The sequence below is a fragment of the Mauremys mutica genome, chromosome 3, assembly GCF_020497125.1.
Source record: "Mauremys mutica isolate MM-2020 ecotype Southern chromosome 3, ASM2049712v1, whole genome shotgun sequence".
Lineage (NCBI taxonomy): Eukaryota > Metazoa > Chordata > Testudines > Geoemydidae > Mauremys > Mauremys mutica.
In genome coordinates, this window is record NC_059074.1 from 150,639,689 (window position 1) to 150,662,188 (window position 22,500).

The 22,500-nt window shown below is 43.9% G+C and overlaps 1 protein-coding gene across 1 annotated transcript in view; it reads right to left on the minus strand.

The window, feature by feature from the left end:
- Nucleotides 1-3,989: 3,989 nt before the first annotated feature.
- The window catches only part of KCNK5 (potassium two pore domain channel subfamily K member 5), a 64,092-nt gene continuing 45,581 nt past the window's right edge, over nt 3,990-22,500 (minus strand). Inside the window, exons 2-5 of the mRNA XM_045011048.1 lie at nt 13,597-13,708; nt 12,140-12,306; nt 10,876-11,044; nt 3,990-9,644 (exon numbers count right to left, since the gene is read on the minus strand). Coding sequence (XP_044866983.1) covers nt 8,824-9,644; nt 10,876-11,044; nt 12,140-12,306; nt 13,597-13,708 — 1,269 coding nt within the window. The 3' untranslated portion in view covers nt 3,990-8,823. The remainder of the gene's footprint in view (nt 9,645-10,875; nt 11,045-12,139; nt 12,307-13,596; nt 13,709-22,500) is intronic.

Below are 22,500 nucleotides of genomic sequence, written 5' to 3' on the forward strand. Positions count from 1 at the left end.
ACTTTTTGTTTTTTGACTCTTTTTAATAATTATCCTACAACTAGTCTGATCAATATTTTTAAAATATAATCGTTTTTTAATAGTGTCTTATCTGGGGTCTTATACCATTCTTGACACCATTGTATTTGAGTAGCTTACACCAGCAGCAGATAAAACATGTGTAAACCCGCAGTCCTGTATGTCAACAGGATTCTGTCCAGAAGTAAAGCTCAATTTGGGAATTTGAACATCAGAGAAAGCGCTTCCAGCCTAGAGTGACTCAGCTTGTTTTCAAAGTTCTGTTTCTGGAAGATGGTCTCTCTCGCTCTCCCTCTGAACTCTTTCTGCTCCCACTCTTCCTTTTGGGATTATCTTTTACCCCTTTTTATCTGGAATTGTTAATTTCTATGGGCCCTGAGCCTGGTTTTTGTATACATTTATAGCTGGTTTGTATTAGGCACAATACTATACCCTAAAGACAGGATTTGTTTCTTCTCTAGTTATGATGTGAAACAAGGATAGCCCATCCTGGTGCTGATTACATGATGGGACTTTTAATATCCGCTCCACCCCACACCCTTCGGTGGACTTCTACTCCTCTCTCCCCCAAGTTGGCCAAAAAGGCTTCTTTCAGTTTGATTTTCTTGAGAGTTTAGGGCAAGGGTGGGAGGAAGGAACACCTAATTGAGCAGTGTTACAAAGGCAACCTCTGTTCTGCTGGGAGCGTGCCTGCACATGCGTCAGCAGAAATGGTGCCAGATGCCATAGGCAGGCTGGTGTCTGTCAACATGGAAATTAAACAACATTCCCCCAAATACTTTAAATATCCCAGGCTGTGCAAGGTCTACAGCTAATATTTTAATCTAGTCACCACAGGGTAAACAGCCAAAAGGACCTATGGAAAAAGAGGGTCTGAAAGCCTAATATCAACATCAAGGGATGTACACTAGGACGGGGTAGGGCAGACCTCCCGAGTCCCAGGTTTCATGAGACAGTCCTGCTTTGACCCACAAAATTCCCTGTCTTGGTTGAAGTGGCTCTTGTCCCGGAGGGTTGGCTAAGCTCAGCTGCCCTTTGCGGCCAGGCCAAATCTGTATGCGCTTTGTCCCCATACATCGGGTCACAATGCCTTGAACGGGGAGCTGTGCCTAGCCAGTCCTGCAGGACTAGAGCTGCTGCAGCATGGGGTGGTTTGCTCTGCAACTCTCCTCCCTCCAGCCAGCAGGATCCCTGCTGCCTTAATGTTGAGAGGAATGATAAGGTCTATAGCTCCTTCCTTTCCTCCCACCTATATTCGTGGCTGTCAAGGGTAGGGCAGCTCTTCAAGTTACACATCACAGGAGCAAGTGTGTGGGGAGGCCAGGGGATGCTCCCCTCATTTATAGTGTCACCAACTGTCAGGATACCTTTGCAAGTCATGAGATTTCAGCAAGGGCTGAATGGAGCCAGTCCAGTGAGGACACCAGAAGCTCCAGCCCTGTGGAGCATTTCAGCACTGGTCGGGAAGAGGGGGGAACCCCTCTGACTGGCTGGCTTCTCCACAGCCCCTGCCTCCCCCTCCTCCTCCTTCGCTCTCAAGAGCCAACACCATTCTCAGAGAGGCAAAGAGGGGAGAGGATTGGGACACTGTGGGAGGGAAGGGGACTCACTGGAGGTGCGGGGGGGCAGTGTTGTTCCCTGTCACGAATGCAGTTAGAGCCATCAGTCAGCGTCACCCTGCGGGACCCTCCCCTAGGGCTGGGAGCTGTTTGGGGTCCAGCAGCTGTGATTGCCAGAAATGAACCTGATGCCACTGCAGGGGAGGGACCAAATCGGGGCTCTTTCTGAGGTGAAGCCTCTGCTCTGCAAAAACCCTGGACATTTCATGTTATTTGAAAAATTCCACTGGCTAGAGGCTCAAAAAAGAGGCTATATCCTGGAAAACCCAGATGTATAGTAACCCTAATTGGGAACAGAAAGAGCCCTCCTCTCCCTCGTGCGAGTAACAGGGACAGCTCCTCTCCCCTCCCTCCCTGCAACACCCATCCTGGGAAGGGGCAGAGGGGACTTTGCTGCAGCCCCCCCTGCCCCCGACCTGGGAGAGGGGGGTTAAACAACTCTAGAGCTGCAGGAGGAGTAGAGAGGAGGCAGAGAAGTGGGGGAAACTGAGGCAGGATTGATTTGGGGGTGAGAGCTTCTGCCCTAGGGGATCAACATCACCTTTTGGGGGAGTTGGCAACACTAATTGACACAGACTGGGGATGGGCCGCGGGAGTTCAGAAACTAAAGAGACAGACCCAAACCCTTTTGGGGGGGGGGGTAAGTCTCAAGATTTAAGGTCTGACTCATGATTTTTGAACTGTTGGGGTAGGCGATACCACATTCCCTTTTCTTTCATTGTGAAAGGGACCTCTAACCTGCCCTGTGAGAGAGACTGCAGCAGCCACCTCTTCTTCCTCACAGCCAAGTGGGAGCAGTAGCAGGAGACAGAAAAGAGGCAGCCTGGATGCCTGTTCCTCATCACAAACCCAAGAACCCCAACTACTCTCCCAGATGCCTGGCAGCTTGTGATGGGAGATCCTGGGGAGCTCAGGGAGCCTGGGGTCAGTACTGGGCTCCTCACTTTGGGCCACCACTACACCATCATCTCCTCCCAGCTGTTCCCTCCTGGCTGTGCTGCAGCATGTGAGCTGCAGGAGCTGAGACACAAAGGGCAGATGGATCTCTGCACAATGGCTCCAAGTGGCCAGGAGGCACAGCCACAAGCCTGATGCCTGCCCACAGCTCAGCTGGATGGATGCATGCCAGAGAACCCAGCTGAAATGCAGGCAGCTGCGAGAAGGCTGTCCAATGTGCGAGTTTCACAGGCCATACAGGACACCTGCCAGCCCTGTTTATTATGGACAGGGTTAAATTTTCCTCCCATGTCCCTCTTTTCATCACGTATGCAACCAAAATAAAACCACAGAGTGTAATTCTACCTATTTGCAAGAGAGAGGGGCAAAGTCTAATAAATATTGCACTTGCATAGTAACCTTTCATTCAAGGGGTCTTACAGCACTATGTATCATCCATGTTTTACAGGAGTGTAAACACTAAGGCAAAGAGGTGAAGTGACTTGCTCAAAGATATATGATGAGTCAGCAGCAATCAAATAGTAACTAGATCCATGGCCCCGTTCTAGCCACTAGACAACACTACCTCATAGCAGCAGGGATGCCACCACATAAACATAGACAGGATCACATCCCCAAACTTCCAGGCGCAAGGCTGGTTAGGCCCTTTTGGGGAGAGCACTCAAAGGAAATCACCAGGTCTTACAGGAAGTTGTGTCCGAGATTCCAAAGGGTAAAACTTAACCCCACGAGTCAGAACTTAACAGTATTCCAGTCTGGCACTTCCCGTCATCAATAGCTAGGTGTTAAATAGCTGGAGTGTGCCATTGAGTATGTAAATATCATACACATACCTATCAGGCCATGTTCAGACTTGGGTGCCTAAAGTTAGGCATGTACAGTAAGTGGCCTGATTTTTTCTCAAGTGTCGGTCACCCCATCTCCCACTGATTTCTATGGGAGCTGCTGGTGCTCCACACATTAAACTGCTGGAGACAGAAAAGTGCCGTTAGGTCTTCTAGCCCATTCAATGGCCACCGTAGGATTGTTCCTACAGTTTTAATACAGGTTTTTTGTTGGTTTTTTTGGGTCATCTACCTCCCATTCAGACATTGTGGAGTAAAAGATCTGGAGAGCGGTTGTGGGTACACAAGCATATCCATATGACCTTTTGGCTAGCCTTCCAAATGCTGACCTCTGTTCCAACATGCCTGTCTTTTTGACAGACTTTGCTCCCTCAAAGTGCAGTGTATTAACTTACAACTTGCTGTATCAGGGCCTTAGCTTTTTGAAACAAGACCAGCCTTGTCTGTGAATTGCAATACAAATGTATAGTGTCATAGAAATAAGACTCAGTTCCTTGATACTTCTCCACTCCCCTCCCAATTATGACTGGAGAAAACAACTTGTACATTTCACGTTTTATTGCAAAATATTAAAATAAATTACATTTGACACAGAGTTATCCAATATTTACATACATTGTGATTCCAGTGACAATCACCAAACAAAGAACAAACAGATGTTGTATCTGTTCATGTGACGGAGTGACAGAAGTGAGATCACCAGGACTGTACAGACTAAAAATTAGGGGCTCTTTTACATATTTTATATATATATATATATATTTAAGTTAAATGCATCAAATTAGTAGACTGAAGCCTAGAAGGCAAGAAGAGTATAGAAAAGATAGAGCTCTCAGGCTCCTATTAAGGTCAATAGGTTTCTGTATAACTTTTTTGTTCCTATTTTACTGAGAATGTTGGTATATTTTTTATCTGTACCACTCAAATCAAATGGAGAAAAAAAATCATCTCTTATGCAGGATGACAAGGCGTTTGTCAGTAAGCACTGGTTTTGGTTTAAGTTTTGTGGCATCCATTGGCAGCAATGGATTCACACAAACCCCCAGCACTGGAAGAACACGGCTTTTTTTTTTCTATTACTCAGCAGTTTCGTACCAATGTATCAGATTTGTTAGTCTGCCTGCCAGAAAACAAACACACACACACACACACACACACAATCACAATTGAAGCCCATTTAATCACCCTCAAGCCAGTCTAATTGGCATAAGACAGAGGGGAGAGCAAAGTGGAAGATGAGGCCACCTTGTCTTTTTAATTTGGATGTAGGAACAACATTTTAAAATACAACATAAAGACCTTGTTGCAACCGCCAATGCCTTTTACAACATTGGATCATCTTGGCAAATGGAAATCAGGCATGAAAGGGGAAACCATGCTCAGATTTAATGGCCCAGAAGTGGCTGGAAATAGGTTAGCAGCTGGAAGGATTCTCCCTGTCCCCCACCCCCACGTCTATATCTGCCATAAATTTGTTTTTTTATTAAAGTTCGCAGCTGACCCACATAATCCCACCTATAAACTTAAATTATTGAGGAACAAACCACAGCCCCAGTTCACAAACCCCAGTGAAATTCTAAATGGTGGCAAACAGTAAACTTAAGTTTCCTTGAACTACCTTCACATTATACAAAATTTTCCCCAAGCAGCATCTGGGAATTGAAACTAGCTATAGGCATTTTTATGTTGAAGAGATAAAATACTGGACACACTTCTGATTCATTACATGAGAATCAAAGGGCAAGAAGACAATGCTAGTTAAGGCCCCAGGCTGTTGCTTTTCTTAAAATGTGGAAGACAGGTGGACAAAGAGGGCTGGCTGGCTTAGAACTCGAGCAATTCTGAGATGGCACCAGATCTGAAAAATACTGGCGGGGGAGGAGGAAATCACCTCTTCGGTTTTGTGCTGGCCCTCTGCAATGTACCAATTAAATCCCAATTAATCTTCAGGTGCAAAGCAGGATTTAATTGCTGCACAGCCCTTGTGCTGGCCCACTGCAAAGAGGTGAATTTTGCCCAGTAGCGTTACAGTAAGGCACGTGGGTGGGTTGACTTGAGTGAGATGTGTTTATGTCTCAAAAAAAGAATCCTGCACTTAGTTCCAGGAAAGTTAATCAGTACCTGAACATCTATGGTGTTTATAATGTAGACTTTTATATTTTATGTCGGGAAGGTCCAATTGAGGGCCACGTCAGCAGCTTGGCAGAAGGCAGAGAGCTGCACCTAACTTGATAACATGAAACAGACTACATCCCTCCACATCTTTAAAGACACAGCTGCAATTTGATATGGAGATTGTGCAATATTCCATCTCAGTCAGAGCAGCCAAGAGAAGTGTCTGGGTCATGTAATTTCTGTACTAAAGAGGAGCCACATTCTAAAGCTCCATGGACCACACTTTGGCTGCTCCTCTTCTCTACTTAACAGAGAATACCAAGCTGGACTTACTTTCTCCATCTTTTTCAGTGTCCCTTTCTGCCTTACCCTAACACTGCATTAACTGTCACTAAACCTTTGATCTTTGTGTCAACAATGGAAGACAAGCTGGAGAACAAGAATAGTTTTTTGGAGTGTTTTGTTTTGTGATGTGCATTTCTTTAATGAGAATATTAGACCTGCCACAGTAAAAGTCACACCTCTATAAATGGAGCACTGCCTCCCATTTCTTATGGTTGAAGAAAAAAACCCCAAAAACAGTGGCATCAAGAAATAGTTATCACCCAAAACCCTCTCCACAAGGAGGCATACCTGAGGGGCTTGGAGTCATGATGAAAGGCTGTGGAAAGAAAACCTATTAGAACTCATCAAAACCTTTCTAGTACAGACACTCATTCATTCCAGCCTGTTGCAAATCTGATCACCTAGTCACCAAGACTCCAAAAAGCAGTAAAAGTATGAAATTACACTTTGAGTTAGATTCTCTCTTCAGCTATAATATTGTAAAGGTGGAATAACCGCTGCAACCAATAAAGTTAATTCCACATTTTTGCCAACATTTTTAACAGCGTAGGATCTTGCCCTTTGTTACAATTAGGTTACACACCTTCATGAACATAATACAAGTTTCCATAAAGCAATCAATATAGACATTCCTTGTTTTACAGTAGGTGGCTTCAGAACTTCTTGTCAACATGATATCTAACTGGAGTGCTGGGTTCCCACAGTTTCTCCTCCTAACATGTAAGGAGACACCCATGATTCAAGCAGCGGCCAATATTTACAGTTATTAGTACATTTAGTCATTCAACATTAGTATTACAAAATTCCACACACTCCTTCTCACCGAGTTCTAGAGGCAGCAATATTTACCTCTCTCCTTCCCAAATCCATATATTTCAGTTTTAACTGTTCTCTGAACTTTCAACATTTCTAGGGCATCTTGGAATGATTTAGATACTGTAAAACAAAAACAAAAGCTTGCCATTTTAAGTCCAAAGGTCTTGACAATTCTCTGTTCTAAAAATACTTTGGATACTGGGACACTGTCCTTTCCCCTCCCTCAGCACACCCTCCTCCGCAGTGTCCCCAGTAGCCAGAGTAGCAGCACCTCTTGCCAACATGTAATTAAGAGCTCATTTGAGAGAGTTTTACATGGTGTATGAATGGATATCTTTTTTTTTTTTTTTTTAAAGGGAAGAAAAATATATTACCGTTTTCTTTTTACTCAAAACATCTGGGGTTAACATTTAAAAAAAAAAACAGCCCATGTGCCCCACAACCAATCAAAAGCTCTAATTAGAAGCAAGAAGTAAAATTTTCAGATATGCCCAAGTAACTTAGGAGCCCAAGTCCCTTTTTCAAAAGTGACTCAGACTCCTAAGGGCTTGTCTACACAGAGAGTTAGCATGAAGCAAGCCAGGGTATAAATCTACAGTGCACTCGCTCGGTGCACACTAACTGGTCAAGTGGACCCTGCTACAACACAAAGTTCCACAGTATGCTTTCATATGGGAATATGTCAAAGCACACTAAAGAGATTTTAGTGCATGGTAGCAGGGTCCACATGGCCAGCTAGCATGCAGCAAACTAGCGCACTATCGATTCACATTCTTATCTGCTGCGCACTAATCCTCTGAGTAGACAATCCCTAAGTCAGTGGCACTTCTGAAAATTTTACCCATGTCTACAATTACACAACCTTCTTGTAAGTAGGGTAGAATAACCATTGAATACCCAAGTGGGTCATGCTTTTAAAAAAACATTCAAAATGTGACTGTTTTTAAAACCATCTCAACTTCAAGTCTAATCTGAAGTATCAAGTTGGGGAGGTCCAGCAAGAGTTTCTGAACCAGCGATAGTGATCATACCGTACAGGTTTCTGTAACAGCTTTGACAGGCATTGCAACATTCAGACAGGATCTGATACCCAAAAGGTGATTTTACTCAAAAGGACAGTTTAACTAAAACTTCATCTGTACAGACAAAGTGTATTCAAGTATTTTCTCTAAAATATGGACAGTGGAAGGACACTTTCCATGTAAAAAGTCTGTCATATCCTTTGTGCTCCTCTTTACTTTGATCACGGTGGCTTCCTCCACACCTTCTTCTTGCACAGGTCTTGGCTGCTGGACACAGTGAACTTTAGTCACAAGTGCTTTTCATGTCCCTAAGGATGATTTCATCCCAGGTAGGTTCTTGTTTGCGAAGCAGGCTCTCTTTAAGTCAGTTCCTTTGGCGTTTTTTTAATTTAATATTTTGTTCATAAATTCACTGCTCACCATTTTACTAATAGCACTGGCATAACCCAGACAAACACCATGGTAGCTCTGAAGCTTCTTTACTCACCCCTGCCAATGCACCTCAACTCTGATCTTAAGTACATCCTGCTATTCCAATCCCAAGCTTCTCTTGGAGAGAGACTACCAGTTATGCCACATCTAGTGGTAGCAAGTTGATGTGTGGCTAGGATAAGACCTCACACTTGTTTTCACTTGTGAGCTAGGCAGGACTTGAATCCAGCTTTCCAGAGGTGAGAGGCTAGTGCAGTAATCTAACATGTTCTATATGCCTAAACCAGTTTGTCTGCAACTGTATAGGTTTACACCCAAATGAATTCTCCCATGAAAAGCACAATTAAAAAAAAAATAGGTCCAGTGTAACAACTTTAGTCATTTCCTCCCACTTTCTTCAAGAACTAGAGTCCCAAGAGGAAGCAAGATGCCTCAAGCTTTAAATTGTCATCTTGCAACTGTTCTAACATAGACAAGCAAAGCTGATTGGACTCCAGAATGCTAACAACTGTTGATGACATTAAGACATAGGAGGTTTTTTGTTTGGGTGTTAGAGACAGGAGGTGCTAGCAACAAATCTGCCTTCCTCCTGCATAAATTTTGAATAGACAGTATTAACCACCTTCAAAAAACTATGCCAAAATGCGTGCTGCTTCACGTTGTAGCTGTTACGTTGTTTACTGTATTGTACACATTCATCAGTTGTTCATAAGGCACAGAAATCTCCGACTCATTACTGGTAAAGGTAGATTCATCAGAGGATGGGAAATTCACCAGTTTTTTGGGAGTCTCAGGTTCCTCTGCAAGATTGTCATCCATGGAGGACTTTGAAGTTTCCTCATCATCTGAAAGATCTTCTTCATCGTCTTCTTCCTCATTTACAAAATGTATATTGGCACTCTCAAAGATTAAGGGTCGGTAATCCCTGGAGTCCCAAACTTCCCCTTCTTCCTCGCTGATCCGGTCCAGCTGGTTTATAAACACGGTGCCCTCCAGGGGGCTGTCTCCAGTGCGTTTGTCATTTAGGTGCCTCATGATGTGACCGTTTTTGAGTCCTAGGGAAACGCTGTCATAATCGAATGATTTGCTCTTTGTGTATGTCACCAGGGCATCCTTGCTGGCATTCTGGATATTTGGTTTGGCATTTTCTGCTTTAATCATTTTGTCATTGGTTGTCTTCAGAGCCTTCTTCCCAATCTGCTTGATGAGATCATTGTACGTCTCTTCCTTCTTGGAAAGGAAGCTGAAGATGTTCACATCCTTGGAGCTGCCCATCTGATGGGCTTTTTTAGAGGGAGAGTGATTTTCAAAGGACTCTTTCCTTTTTTTCCTCCGTTTCTTGATTGCTTTGTGGACTTCCACAAACATGCTGACCTTCCAATTGACAAAGAGTGAAAGCCAAGCTAGGCCCAGGTAGATCCATAACTCCACAAAATATCTGTAAAGGGCATGGTAGTTCACGTCCGGGTTTACACCTATAATGAATTCAAAACAAGAAAGGTTATATAACAACAAGTATATACAAAGTTTAAGGAAGTTTTAGTCTGGATGTAACTTGAAATCCAATGAAGAATCTTCAAGAGTTTTCAGACTACCATTTTCATACCTGCCTTCCAAGAGGAAAGCTGAAACAGAAAACATGTGGAGGTTTGCATTTAAACTCTCCTAGAATGAGCTACTGCATCTGAATGATCTTTCGTTAAAAAAAACCATTTTTTTTAAATGGGTTAGGGAGAAAGGACAATCTAGTTATCAAAGCAGAGGTCAGTAATTAAGATTCCGGATTCTGTTTCAAACTCTCCTGCATGGTTTTGGACAAGCTATGCCCAAATTTTCAGGAGTGCCCTCTAATCTAGGGCATTGTACTCTAGATATCTTGGGCTCAATATTCAGAGGTGCTGGTCGCCCACAGCTCCCATTGACTTCAGTTAAGTTATGAGCGCTTGGCACTTCTGGGGAACAAATACAACTCACCAAAGCAGAGCCTAGGTGGCTGAAGTTGGGCAACCAAGATTAAAGGTCACTCCTTAAAGATTAGGCCTCAACACCTCTGTGCCTCATTTACTCCCATCTGAGAAACAGGGACAATGCTTGTGCTTACCCCAGTGATGCTATGAGGCTTGTTTCTAAAAGTTTTGATTGCTCTAAATGTGTGTGAGTGTGAGTGAGAGAGAGAGAATACTTAACTCAAATTAAGATTATTGAGACAGGTATAAAGAATTCAATGGATTTTCTTGATGTCACCTAAAAGTTAGAGGCTCCATGGTTTCCCAGTGCTTTGGCCTTACCCAATACTTTTTTACTGATGGGGTTAGGTCACAAGCCCTCTGGGTCACTCCCACATGATGAGATACTAGCAAAATCTTGTGGTTGATAGGACCAGTGGAAGCAAGGGCAGGAATGGAGCAGCGTCTCCCACTCCACAATGCTGAGACAACTCTCTTTACCTCCCCACGCCAGTTTCCCACAACCTCTGCGGAGCACTGAGCTCAGGGTCTAGGAAGTGCCATTTTGAGAAGTTGCAGGGCCAGCTCCAGAGTCTCTTGGAGTAGTGCTGATCTTTAATAAAAGCTTCAGTAATGCAAAAGCCTCCAGATGCACCCAGACCTCAGGAAGTTGAACACATACACCAGAGCACTGATATTTACATTGAAGACAGACACACCTCAGGCAATATACAAATAATAAAATAGGGAGTAAACTGACCAGCAACAAAGTCTCCAAATCCTATAGTGGTGATTGTGATGAATGAGAAATAGAGACCTTCAACGTAGTCCCAGCCTTCAGTCACCATAAAGACAAAGGGAGGAATGACCAGATGGACTAAGACTCCCCAGACAATGAAAATAGCTGTGCATGTAATTTGTGCCTTTCTCTGTGAAGGATAAAGAAAAAAAATTATTCAGAAACACAAGTCAAGTTTTCTTCCACTCCAGTGCATTTTACAGTGTGTCCATCAATGTTAGCCCAAATACTGAAGTCCATGAGCATATCACCAACCCTGCACAGTGGCTCCTGGAGCAAAAGATAAGGAGTGCTCTGGTAGTAAGGAAGGGGGTTGTAAAAGGCCAGTGGAGGTAGGAGCACAGTTGACAGAATAGGAGCAAGTGATCAGTGAAGAAGCACTATGGGACTGACAGGCGATAGCACTGGAGGGTTCAAGAGAAAAAGGAGAGCCAGGGCATGTTACATGAACTAAACCTGCAGTATTCTGAATTCCTAGGCTTCATTTCTATCAAAGGGTTTTGGGAACTACACAACCCACTCAAGCTGCACTAAGGTGTAGGTGACACCACTAACACCTTTGAGAGAACAACAGCCCTGTAATCCATATCAGTCTATTAATTCTCTATAGGCAAAACTCATCCTGATACAGAGAGGTAGAACGTGGCCCCCACAGCGCATAAGCTCTGTGCTGGAGAGATGGGATGTTGTGGCTGGAGCAGCCATAAGAGTGATCACCATACACACTGCAATTCATGGCACATGTGGAGAGAATTTTAGCACTTTCCTTCCCATTCTCCCCCAACGCCTGCACAAAACCTATTTACCTGCTTGTGTACATACATGTATTTCACCCTCAATAGTTTCCTGTACCTGCTTGGTTTTACTGCATTAACACTCAGTTACGTATACCGATTATACACATTTTTGTAACAATGTTTTGTAAATGTCTCCACAGTGACTACGATATCATCAAATGTTTGTATTGTCATATAACCCAGAGGGCCCAATCAGGGCCCCATTGTGCTAGGTGCTGTACAAACTCTAGTGGTCACGGATCCTGCCTCTTGCAAACTTACAAACAGGGCTGAGTCTTTTTCTCAGTTCAATCCATGTAATCTCATTGCAGAATACGGTCCTTAATAGCCAAGTATACTACCTAGATTAGCAGATAGCTGAAGAACTAGAAGTTCAAATCACACACCAACCACACCCTGCAGGAGGAAAAACAAGCAGAAATCCATACCAGGCTTACTCCTCGCTTTGTTAGGAACTGGCCCAGCCTCTTGGCACGCCCACCAAAGAACTTCCCCAAAGCACTGATCCATGTCAAGCAGAGAGGAACTCCAAAAAGCCCATAAAATATGCAGAAGACACGTCCAGCAGGTGTTTTAGGAGCAACATTTCCATAGCCTGAAAGAGATAAAAGACCATTTGCACAGATGCCAATTCAAGACAGTTCAGCATATAGGGAATTGTTCCCTGACATCTGCTGTACAAGAAGCCCCAGGTAAGACATCTCTTTTATGAGATCCATTATGAACATCTACGCCTCGCCCTGGTATTTCTGCAGATAAAGGAAGCCTGGTAGTGAAGAAGTGGAGGAAAGGTTGGGATAGAACAAGTTGCCTTGGTGAGGGCTTTGGCCCTCTGATAGCAACTGAGGTGAGCAGATATTCTGAGCACGGACCCAAGAAGGGCAACTAGTCCGATTTCTAACCCTCTGCCAGAATTCTCTTGTTTAAACCAGTTTTTGCTTTCTTGAACTTTTTACTGGAAGTTAAAGAATAATGAAGTCAGGTTTTTTTTCCCAAAAGGTTTTTAATAATAGTAACAAGCAGAACATGATGCTGTATTTGGTTTTGCAGTAAGGTTTCCATCTCCCCTGGTCAATTTGTGTTTGCAAACACTGTGTGTGTTCCTTGTCAGGACAAAAACAACAAACAGTGCCCCATATGTTTTCTTGCATCTTGCAGGGTTCTCTCGACATATCAGCAAAGACCTTCTGCAAAAGCAAAGGCAGATTTTTGCAAAAGGGTAGCAGCTGATTTTGCAAGTCCTGCAGCACAGTCTGTCTGCATTTCCGAGATGAGGAATAAGCCTTACAGTGCAATAGGATTCCACATGAACAAATCAGCAGTGAGATTAAGGAGAGTGCATCAATTCTGCCCAGCTTTCTCCAAGAAATACAGGAGACAAACAGGAAGGCCTTCTGATCTCTCTCTTTCACTAATGACAATGCATTTATCAACAGCTTGTTTGGGAGTGTGTGGGATTGTACGGGATAGGCGAGTTTCACAAAAATCTCATGCATGTGTGGATGTGCCAAGCCCCAAAGAATATTCCTTTAAGTTAAAGGCAACACTCTGTGCTAAATTTATATCACACAGACTTGCAAGTGTAAGCCTTGATTTGAACTAAGAACACATTAATCCTACCTTGTCAGCACATAGGATTGTAACTACTCAGCAAGGGAAATATTTCTATTATGTATTTCAAGGATTTGAGTTCTGTGGACACAAACTGAAAAACTGTGATCGCCTCACCAAATGTGCCTTAAAGATACATTTTCTAAGGTTTTTATTGATTTGTATCCACTTCCTATAAGCTTTTATCTTCCTTCAGTGGACAGCCAGTTGGACAAGAGAGGGTACCAGCCCATTGGACTTAAAGGCCAGGAGACTTTACATACTAAATACCCACCGATTGTTGTGATTACTGTAGCAGCAAAGATGACAGCATTAGGCCAATTCCAGTTGTTGAAGGTGTTGTTCCCAGTGATAGCAACCCCTTGCCCAGCAGCATCTGACACCACCTACAAGGAAACAATTTATAGATAAAATCATCTGGACATAATGCCCAACACGAAGCTTGAAGTAGAAAGTTATACCAGTCAAGACTTCCCCTTAGTTCAACCTTGAAAAATGGTAATGAAATTTTACTGGACACCAGGTACAAAGTTTACTCACCCATCCTTGCTAAGACTGGGGGAAGAGGGAAAGAAGGAGACACAACCAACCACATGAATGGCCATAGTGGGTCAGACCAATGGTCAATTTAGCCCAGTATCCTGTCTTCTGACAGTGGCCAATGCCAGGTGTTTCAGAGGGAATGGACAGAACAGGCAATCATCAAGTGATCCATCCCCTGTCACCCATTCCTAGCTTCTAGAAAACAGAGGCTAGGGACACTTCAGAGCGTGGTTTTGCATCATAACCCATCCTGGCTAATAGCCATTGATGGATCTATCCTCCATGAATTTATCTAGTTCTTTTCTGAGCCCTATTATAATCTTGGCCTTCACAAAATCCTCTGGCAAAGAGTTTCACTGGTTGACTGTGTGGAGAAATGTTTCCTTTTGTTTAAACCTGCTGCCTATTAATTTCAGTGGGTGACCGCTAGTTCTTCCATTATGAGGAGTAAATAACACTTCCTTATTCACTTTCTCTACACCAGTCATGATTTTATAGACCTCTATCCTATCCCCCCCTTAGTCATCTCTTTTCCAAGATGAAGAGTCTTAGTCTTATTAATCTTTCCTCAAATGGAAGCTAATAATTTTTGTTGCCCTTTTCTGTACTTTCTCCAATTCCAATATATCTTTTTTTGAGATGGGGCAACCAGAACTGCACACAGTATTCAAGGGGTCAGCATACCATGGATTTACATAGAGGGAATATGATATTTTCTATATTATCATCTATCCCTTTCCTAATTCCCAACATTCTATTTGCTTTTTTGACTGCCGCTGCACATTGAGTGGATGTTTTCAGAGAACTATCCACAGTGACTCCAAGATCTTTTTTGAGTGGTAACAGCTAATTTAGACCCCATCATTTTATATGTATAGTTGGGATTATGTTTTCCAATGTGCATTACTTTGCATTTATCAACACTGAATTTCATTTGCCATTTTGTTGCCCAGTCACCCAGTTTTGACAGATCCTTTTGTAGCTCTTCGCAGTCTGCCTGGGACTCAACTATCTTGAGTAGTTTTGTATCATCTGCAAATTTTGCCACTCCATTGTTTACCCCTTTTTCCTAATCATTTATGAATATGTTGAACAGTGCTGGTCCCAGTACAGACCCCTGGGGGACACCACTATTTATCTCTCTCCATTTTGAAAACAGACCATTTATTCCGACCCTTTGTTTCTTGTCTTTTAGCCAGTTACTGATCCATGAGAGGACCTTCCTTCTTATCCCATGACAGCTTACTTTACTTAAGAGCCTTTGGTGAGGGACCTTGTCAAATGCTTTCTGAAAATCTAAGTATACTATATCCACTGGATTATCCTTGTCCACTTGCTTGTTGACCCCTCAAAAAATTCTAGTAGATTGGGGAGGCATGATTTCCCTTTACAAAAACCATGTTGACTTTTCCCCAACAAATAATGTTCATCTATGTGTCTGATAAGTCTGTTCTTTACTAAAGTTTCAACCAATTTGCCTGTTACTGAAGTTAGGCGTACCGGCCTGTAATTGCTGGGATCACCTCTGGAGCCTTTTTTAATAATTGGCATCACATTAGCTATCCTCCAGTCGTCTGGTACAAAAGCTGTTATAAATGACAGGTTACATACCATAGTTAGTAGTTCTGCACTTTCATATTTGAGTTCCTTCAGAACTCTTGGTGAATACCATTTGGTTCTAATGATTTATCACTGTTTATCAATTTTTTCCAAAATCTCCTCCAATAACACCTCAATCTGGGCCAGTTCCTCAGAATTGCCCAATCCACTAATGAAAATTTTCTTAGCTATTTAAACTTCTCTCCACACAAGTAGAGTTTTGCAAAACTGTAGCAGTGTTTAAACAGGTTTACTTGAGAATAAGCTATAGCTAGAGTTACATGGTTCCCCACGCAGCTCGTGAGCTAACTCCCACATTATGTTGGTGAAGTAGTATTCAGCTGATGTCTAGCACGGTTACTGAATATGGTTTAGTGGGAACATATTCTGCAAAACAATCAAATTGTAAAACTTTCAAACATTGTTACAAGGCCTAGAGTAGCTTGGACATGCACAGGGCCTAATGGAATCCTTTGGCCAAGTTACACAAATGCAAACAAAATAAAGCATAGGCAAGTGCTATTTCGCCTGCTGTCCCTGGCGAAGGCTGAAGAGCCAGCACAAAACTGGGGTCCTTTTAATTTGTTTTCCTTTGCTTAACTTTTCCAAGTTATTTCATGCTATCTGGTCTCCAGTTTCTTGAATCAGCCCTGCTTCTCATTCAGCTTTTTTTTTTCCTCATAACATGTCTTTGTATTAACTGAGCTGATTTGAATGCTAAATGTTTGTTTATAATATTTTGTGGTCGGAAAGGTCAATATTTTTGCTTTGCAGAGCTAGCAAATCAAAAGTCTAGCAAATCAGCTCAGGCCTACAGGGCACTGAAGACTCATGGAGAATCCTCACATTTGTGGGGACAATCTTTGGAGGTATTTTAGCCTAGCCCAGCATTTCTCAAACTGAAACACAGGGAGGCTGCATTGGAAACACCAAAGCCCAGTGGCAACAGATAATTTGTATAGAAGTGTACAAGATTTTAAATAAATAAATAATGCATCTGACCACAGTTCTGATATATACTTGAACCTTCCTCACTAGAAATTGCTTACCCAGTTTACTCTTATGCCCTGTCTACACTAGCGAGCTTACAACAGCACAGCTGTACCAGTGTAGCTGCGCTGCTGTAAGCTCACTTGTGTAGCTGCTCTACGCCGATGGGAGAGAGCTCTCCTGTCAACATAGTGCTGTCCACTTCCACAGCACTTCTGTTGGTGTAACTTATGTCACTCAGCGACAAATTATACCAACGAAAGTGGTAGTGTAGATATGGCCTTAGGATACGTCTTCACTAGACTTTTGATTACAATTAATTCGAGGTAGTTAACACATTTGTAAAAGCTGGCATGCACCTTCCCCACACGTTTGATCCTGACTATAAATGTTTGTTCTTTACTCTTAATTGGCAATTAACTCAATTAATTCAAAAGTCTAGTGAAGACAAGCCCTTAATAGAAATCCATAACTGATTAGTTAGTCCTCACTCTTCAATTCAAAATGCAATTTAGGACTTCTGAGGTTGCACTCCAGGCACTTTTAATATAGGCTAGTCTAATCTAAGCACAGAGAAATGATCTCTTCTAGGGTCAGAGACAACATGGGGGAGGGATAGCTCAGTACATTATATACGGGTTTTCTGAGAAGACTCTCCTTACACTGGCCAACACCATGCAGGTAAGTCTCTCTCTCTCACCCATGCACCTACCCTTCCTTCCTTGCCAATGTGGATCAGATACTGTACTTAGCACAGAGACTCAAACCCAATTAATAAACAAACACACAGCACTAATTAAATAAATATAATAAACCCCAGGTTATTTAATTTTGGGCCCTAATACATACAACTACCCCTCCTGCAACAACATTGTCCTCAAAGTGCATTTATTGGGTATGTGGTGGAGAAACACAATTTTTTTAAAATTAAAATGCATTTCACTATTGGAGCCCATTTAGAGATAAAAAGAAGGGAGCTTTGGAGTCTGGATGAAGGAACTACAGAGCTCTCTACTGGGGAAGCTTGACAAGCATGCAAGATTGTGTAAAATATTTGTTGTAGGCTAAAGGTTATAGCTAGAGACACAGGTAGAAAACAGGTCTGGCCTGCTGAGGACTGTTATCAGTTTATAGAAACCACAAAGATGGGTGTTGCTGTAGGCAGATTTGTTGAAGCCACAAGTGCCCCTAGAAGAGGCAGGTGTACTAGACCAGGGGTCAGCAACCTTTCAGAAGTGGTGTTCCGAGTCTTCATTTATTCACTCTAACTTAAGGTTTCACGTGCCAGCAATAAATTTTAATGTTTGTAGAAGGTCTCTTTCTATAAGTCTATAATATGTAACTAAAATATTCTTGTATGTAAAGTAAATAAGGTTTTAAAAATGTTTAAGAAGCTTCATTTAAAATTAAATTAAAATACAGAGCCCCCCCGGACCGGTGGCCAGGACCCAAGCAGTGTGAGTGCCATTTAAAATCAGCTCGTGTGCCGCCTTCGGCACTCGTGCCATGGGTTGCCTACCCCTGTTCTAGACACAGCAGAGGCTGGAGTTCCTACAGTGATAGAAAAACCTGTTCTTCCATTGTAGGAAGCATTTGTGCTATGGTGCCACAGTTAAGCTGCTGTAGCCTACACTGAATACACATGGCCTAAGTCTTTCAATTACAGCTAGGGTGACCAGACAGCAAGTGTGAAAAATCGGGACAGGAGGTGGGGGGTAATAGGAGCCTATGTAAGAAAAAGCTCCAAAAATCGGGACTGTCCCTATAAAACTGGGACATCTGGTCACCCTAATTGCAGCAGCCAGGCAGATCATACGAAATAGAAATGCAGAGCTGAATGCCAGCTGACAGCCCATACGCTCCTCATATACACGTTGAGCAGGAAGGAAATGAGAAAACTAAGGCCTACATGAGAAAGTTGCACTGGTATAAACTAGGGTTACCATACGTCCGTATTTTCCCAGACATGTCCAGCTTTTTAGTTCTTAAATCGCCATCTGGGAAGAATTTTTAAATATCTAAAAACATCCGGGAAAATATGGGCATCTGGTAACCCTAAGTCCAAAGTTCCAGGGCTGGCGGCGCTTCCTTGGGGAGTTCCTGGCGCCCGCCCGCCGGCAGGAGCCTAGAGGCGGAGGGGGTCTCTGCGTGCTGCCAGTGCCTGCAAGCCCCGCTGCTCCGGCAGCTCCCACAGGCACTTTTCCGGGCCAATGGGCGCAACGGAGCTTGCGCTTGTGGCAGGTGCAGCATGTGGAGACCCCTCGGCTGCCCCTGATCCTAGGAGCCAGAGGGACTTGCGGCAGGAGGGGAGAGTAGATGAGTGGGGCGGAGTGAAGAGGCGAGCAGTGAGCAGCAGGGGTTGAGTAGGTGAGGGGTGTGTAGGTGAGCAGTGGGGAGGGGTGAAAAGGCCAGCGGGAGTTGAAGAGGCGAGCAGTGAGGGAGCCAGCAGTGGGTGGGCGGTCGGCGGGGGTGAGGAGGCAAGAAGCGGTGATCAGCGGCAGGTGGGGGTTCTCGGGGTGGGCATGGGGGTTTCTGGCTGGGGAGTGAGGAGGTAGGTGGCAGGTGGGAGGAGGCGGGCGGTGGGTGAGGGACTGAGGAGGGACGCAGCAAGCCAGCGGCAGGCCAGGGGGTGAGGAAGGGTGCGGTGGCAGGGCCGAGCGGGAGGGGGCAGGACCTGGGGCAGAGTGGGGGCAGAGCGTGGGTGGACTATGGGCGGGGCCGACACCCCCCGTGGAGTGTCCTCTTCTTTGAATGTTCAAATATGATAACCTAGTATAAACTAAGGTGTCAGTTTAAACCGATGTAGTTAAACTGCGTGCATGGACACTTCTTTGATGCAAGAATGGCCTTTCTGTTTAGTTTAAGTCAGTTGGGAATAGGTTTAAGTTAAACTGAAATAAGCTACTCTTGCACCAAGATCAGTGAATGTCCATACAGGGCTTTGTATGAGTTTAAGTTCAACAGTGCGCTTTCTCTGTGTAGACAAAACCTCAGTGAAATCCCAAAATGAGGAAACCCTTGGAACAGATGAACTGCTTACACAATCCTCTGTCCTCCCCTTTTTTTGGGGGTGGCTGGGGGAGATGAATGGAGCCATTCCAAAATGGGCTTCAACTCTTGCTAGGGACTGCAGGTAGCTTCAAACCTCACAAATCAGTGGTGTCCAAGGCAGCTGACAGATATGGGGAACTCTGCATGGATGCCTGAACTTCATCCATCACCCGGAGAAGATGTATATTAAAACAGCACTAGATGTTGGTCTAATACATTCACTCTCCAATTACATCCCACGCTCCAAAAATATACTGAATTAGTTTAATTCCTCACAAGACAACTGACCTCAAAATACACACTAAATCCTACATGTTGAAATTTCAGTCTTCATGGTCATTGGGCGATTATATCATACCACATTATTGCACCCTCAACTCGAGCTAAGGAGCTCTGTTTACCAGTCTGTGAAAGCAGTTAAGAGCACTATCTGCAAGTGGTGGTGGTTTTGGTCCTGTGAGGGGGAGACAACTCAAGAGGAAGAAGGATGCTAGAATGGAAGAGAAGCCCACCCCTGGCTTAGTGACCTTCACAATGATTCAATTAATGTCCTAAGAAAGACACAGGGCCAACTCTTCTCAATGCTGTGTAAACACTTCACAATTTAGATTCATAGACTTCCCCCCCCACCAAAGCCGCACCTCCCTCTTGTCCACAATGACATGCAATTATCTATGAACTGCAGTCTTGCCTGTCCGTCTCCACTTTCATTCTTGTCTTAGTATTTTTTGGCTGTAATAAGCTTGCGTGTGGATGTGAGGCCAAAAGGCACATTCACCTTTTACAACCCAGCTGTAGAAACATAAGATAAAACATGCCCTTCTCCTTCCCTCCCCCACTTTGTATAGAAGTAATGTCCCTTAAATAGCACAACGTGAAAGTTTCTTGGTAGGGACCAAAACTATTACTATTGGTATTTGATTGGACAATCAAAATAAGGTTATGACTGCAAACAAGAACAAAAGAGCACTTAAAAAAGTTAGTTTGCAGGAAGATAAAAGAGTAAGGAAAAACAGATATTATGGATGGATAGAGGGATCTCTCTCCTGACATCTTCCTTTTCTGGTAGTATGGAAAGGAGGGAGAAAGAAAGCTTAGATAGCAAAACAAGAATGTGTAAGGAGGCTGTGCCTTTCCAAACAACCAAAACCACACACGCATATACTTTGGCTGTGCCTACACCAGCATTTTCCTTTCAAATTTCCCATCACTGCAATATCAGCACAGCTCCAGTGCTAGCAAGGATGAATGTGCCACTAAAGACAAGCCACTTGTATTTCAACTTTCAGGCTGTCTGATTATGCTCAGAGCAGGTCTTTAAGGTGGTTCAAAAGCAGCCAGTGGGCAGGGCCGGCTCCAGACCCCAGCGCGCCAAGCACGTGCTTGGGGTGGCATTTTGCCGACAGGCGACAGGCGGCTCTGGCGGACGTTCCACAGTCATGCCTGCGGGAGGTCCACCGGAGGCGCAGGACCAGCGGATCTCCCGCAGGCATAACTGCGGAGGGTTCGCTGGTCCCGCGGCTCGGGTGGACCTCCCGCAGGCATGACTGCGGAAGGTCCGCCAGAGCCACCTGCCGCCCTTCCAGCGCACCCTCCGCAGGCGCGCCTGCAAGAGATCCCGCGGAGCTGCGGGACCGGCAGCGCGCCCCCTGCGGCATGCCGCCCTGCTTGGGGCGGCCAAATTACTAGAGCCGCCCCTGCCAGTGGGTCTGTTTCAACTATTGCCAGACCTGCTGTTAGTGCAGTGGTCGGAAATTTGAATAAAAATGGTACTGTAGACAAGACCTTTGGGTCAGTGCAAAGGGGACAAAGGAGAGCATGCACCCAGCCCTCTGAGAAAAGAGCAAGAGAATGGTGGGGACTTGGATGAAGAATACAACTGTAGAATGACAAGCAAACTTGGCCACAGTACCCCCAGGGCTTGTCTATGCTATTAATCAAAGCCACCTGGCCATGTTAAATTACAACAGTTGGACCCTGCCTATGTGAATAGGAGTGAGCCATATTGTAGCCAGATATACAAAAAGCATGCTGCTTTAGCCCCCGTTTTTAAACTTTAAAAAAAGTAGACTTTTACATTTTGCCTTTGCAAATAAACCTGTACATGGCTCCTTCCCCGCTTCTTTTTAAACAAACCAAACCAAACATGTAACATAGTTATGGTTACATCCACAGCAATAAGATGCAACTTTGTTAAACAAATGTGGTCAATTCTGCAACACAGCGGGCCTTTACAACCACAGAATACCATTCAGGAGCAAATGGACACTTTGTTTTAGGAAAGTCTGGTCACATATACATGAGGGAAAAAATCCACATTACATCTCTCTTCATGAGGGAGAAAAAAAATTGACATTGGTCACACACTGTCTCCTTGTTTAGACACCTGCAGTGATTTTCTGGCTCATCTCCCATCCAGGTAAGCTCTTTAATTGGAGTGTTATGGCTGTAACTAGCACAGCATTATCTGAAGATAAGTCAGTACATTCAAAATTTTAATCTGCCCAGATAAGGCAGAAGAATGAGATGTACATTAAAAAATCTGCTTTGTTACAGCAGCAACAGGTTTTGGCCAGGTAATGCCTGTTATCGCTCTGTCCTTGGGCACAAGGCTGATTGAATTTCAGTGCAAGTAGAACACCCAGTAAGAAATACTACAGTAAGAGTTAAGGAATACGAGAGGGTTGTATGAACCAGTCCCCATTAACCCTTTAGGAATCATCGCCCCCTATCTTTTTTTTTTTTTTTAAATAAAGTAAACTTGTATATGTTTGGAAAGGAATGGCTGGGCAAGGTTACATAAGCAACAGAAAAGGAGATTTCCTGAGCATTAGCCAGGTGGGAGAGCTGAACATGGTAGGTAACTACAGGGATGCTACAAGCCAGAATAGTTCACCCTGCCCAACAAGCACTTTATTTCTGCCTGGAAAGGACAGCAAGAAACCACTTGGCCTAAAGACTAGATCCCCCTTTAGGGCTTGGCTACACTAGAGAG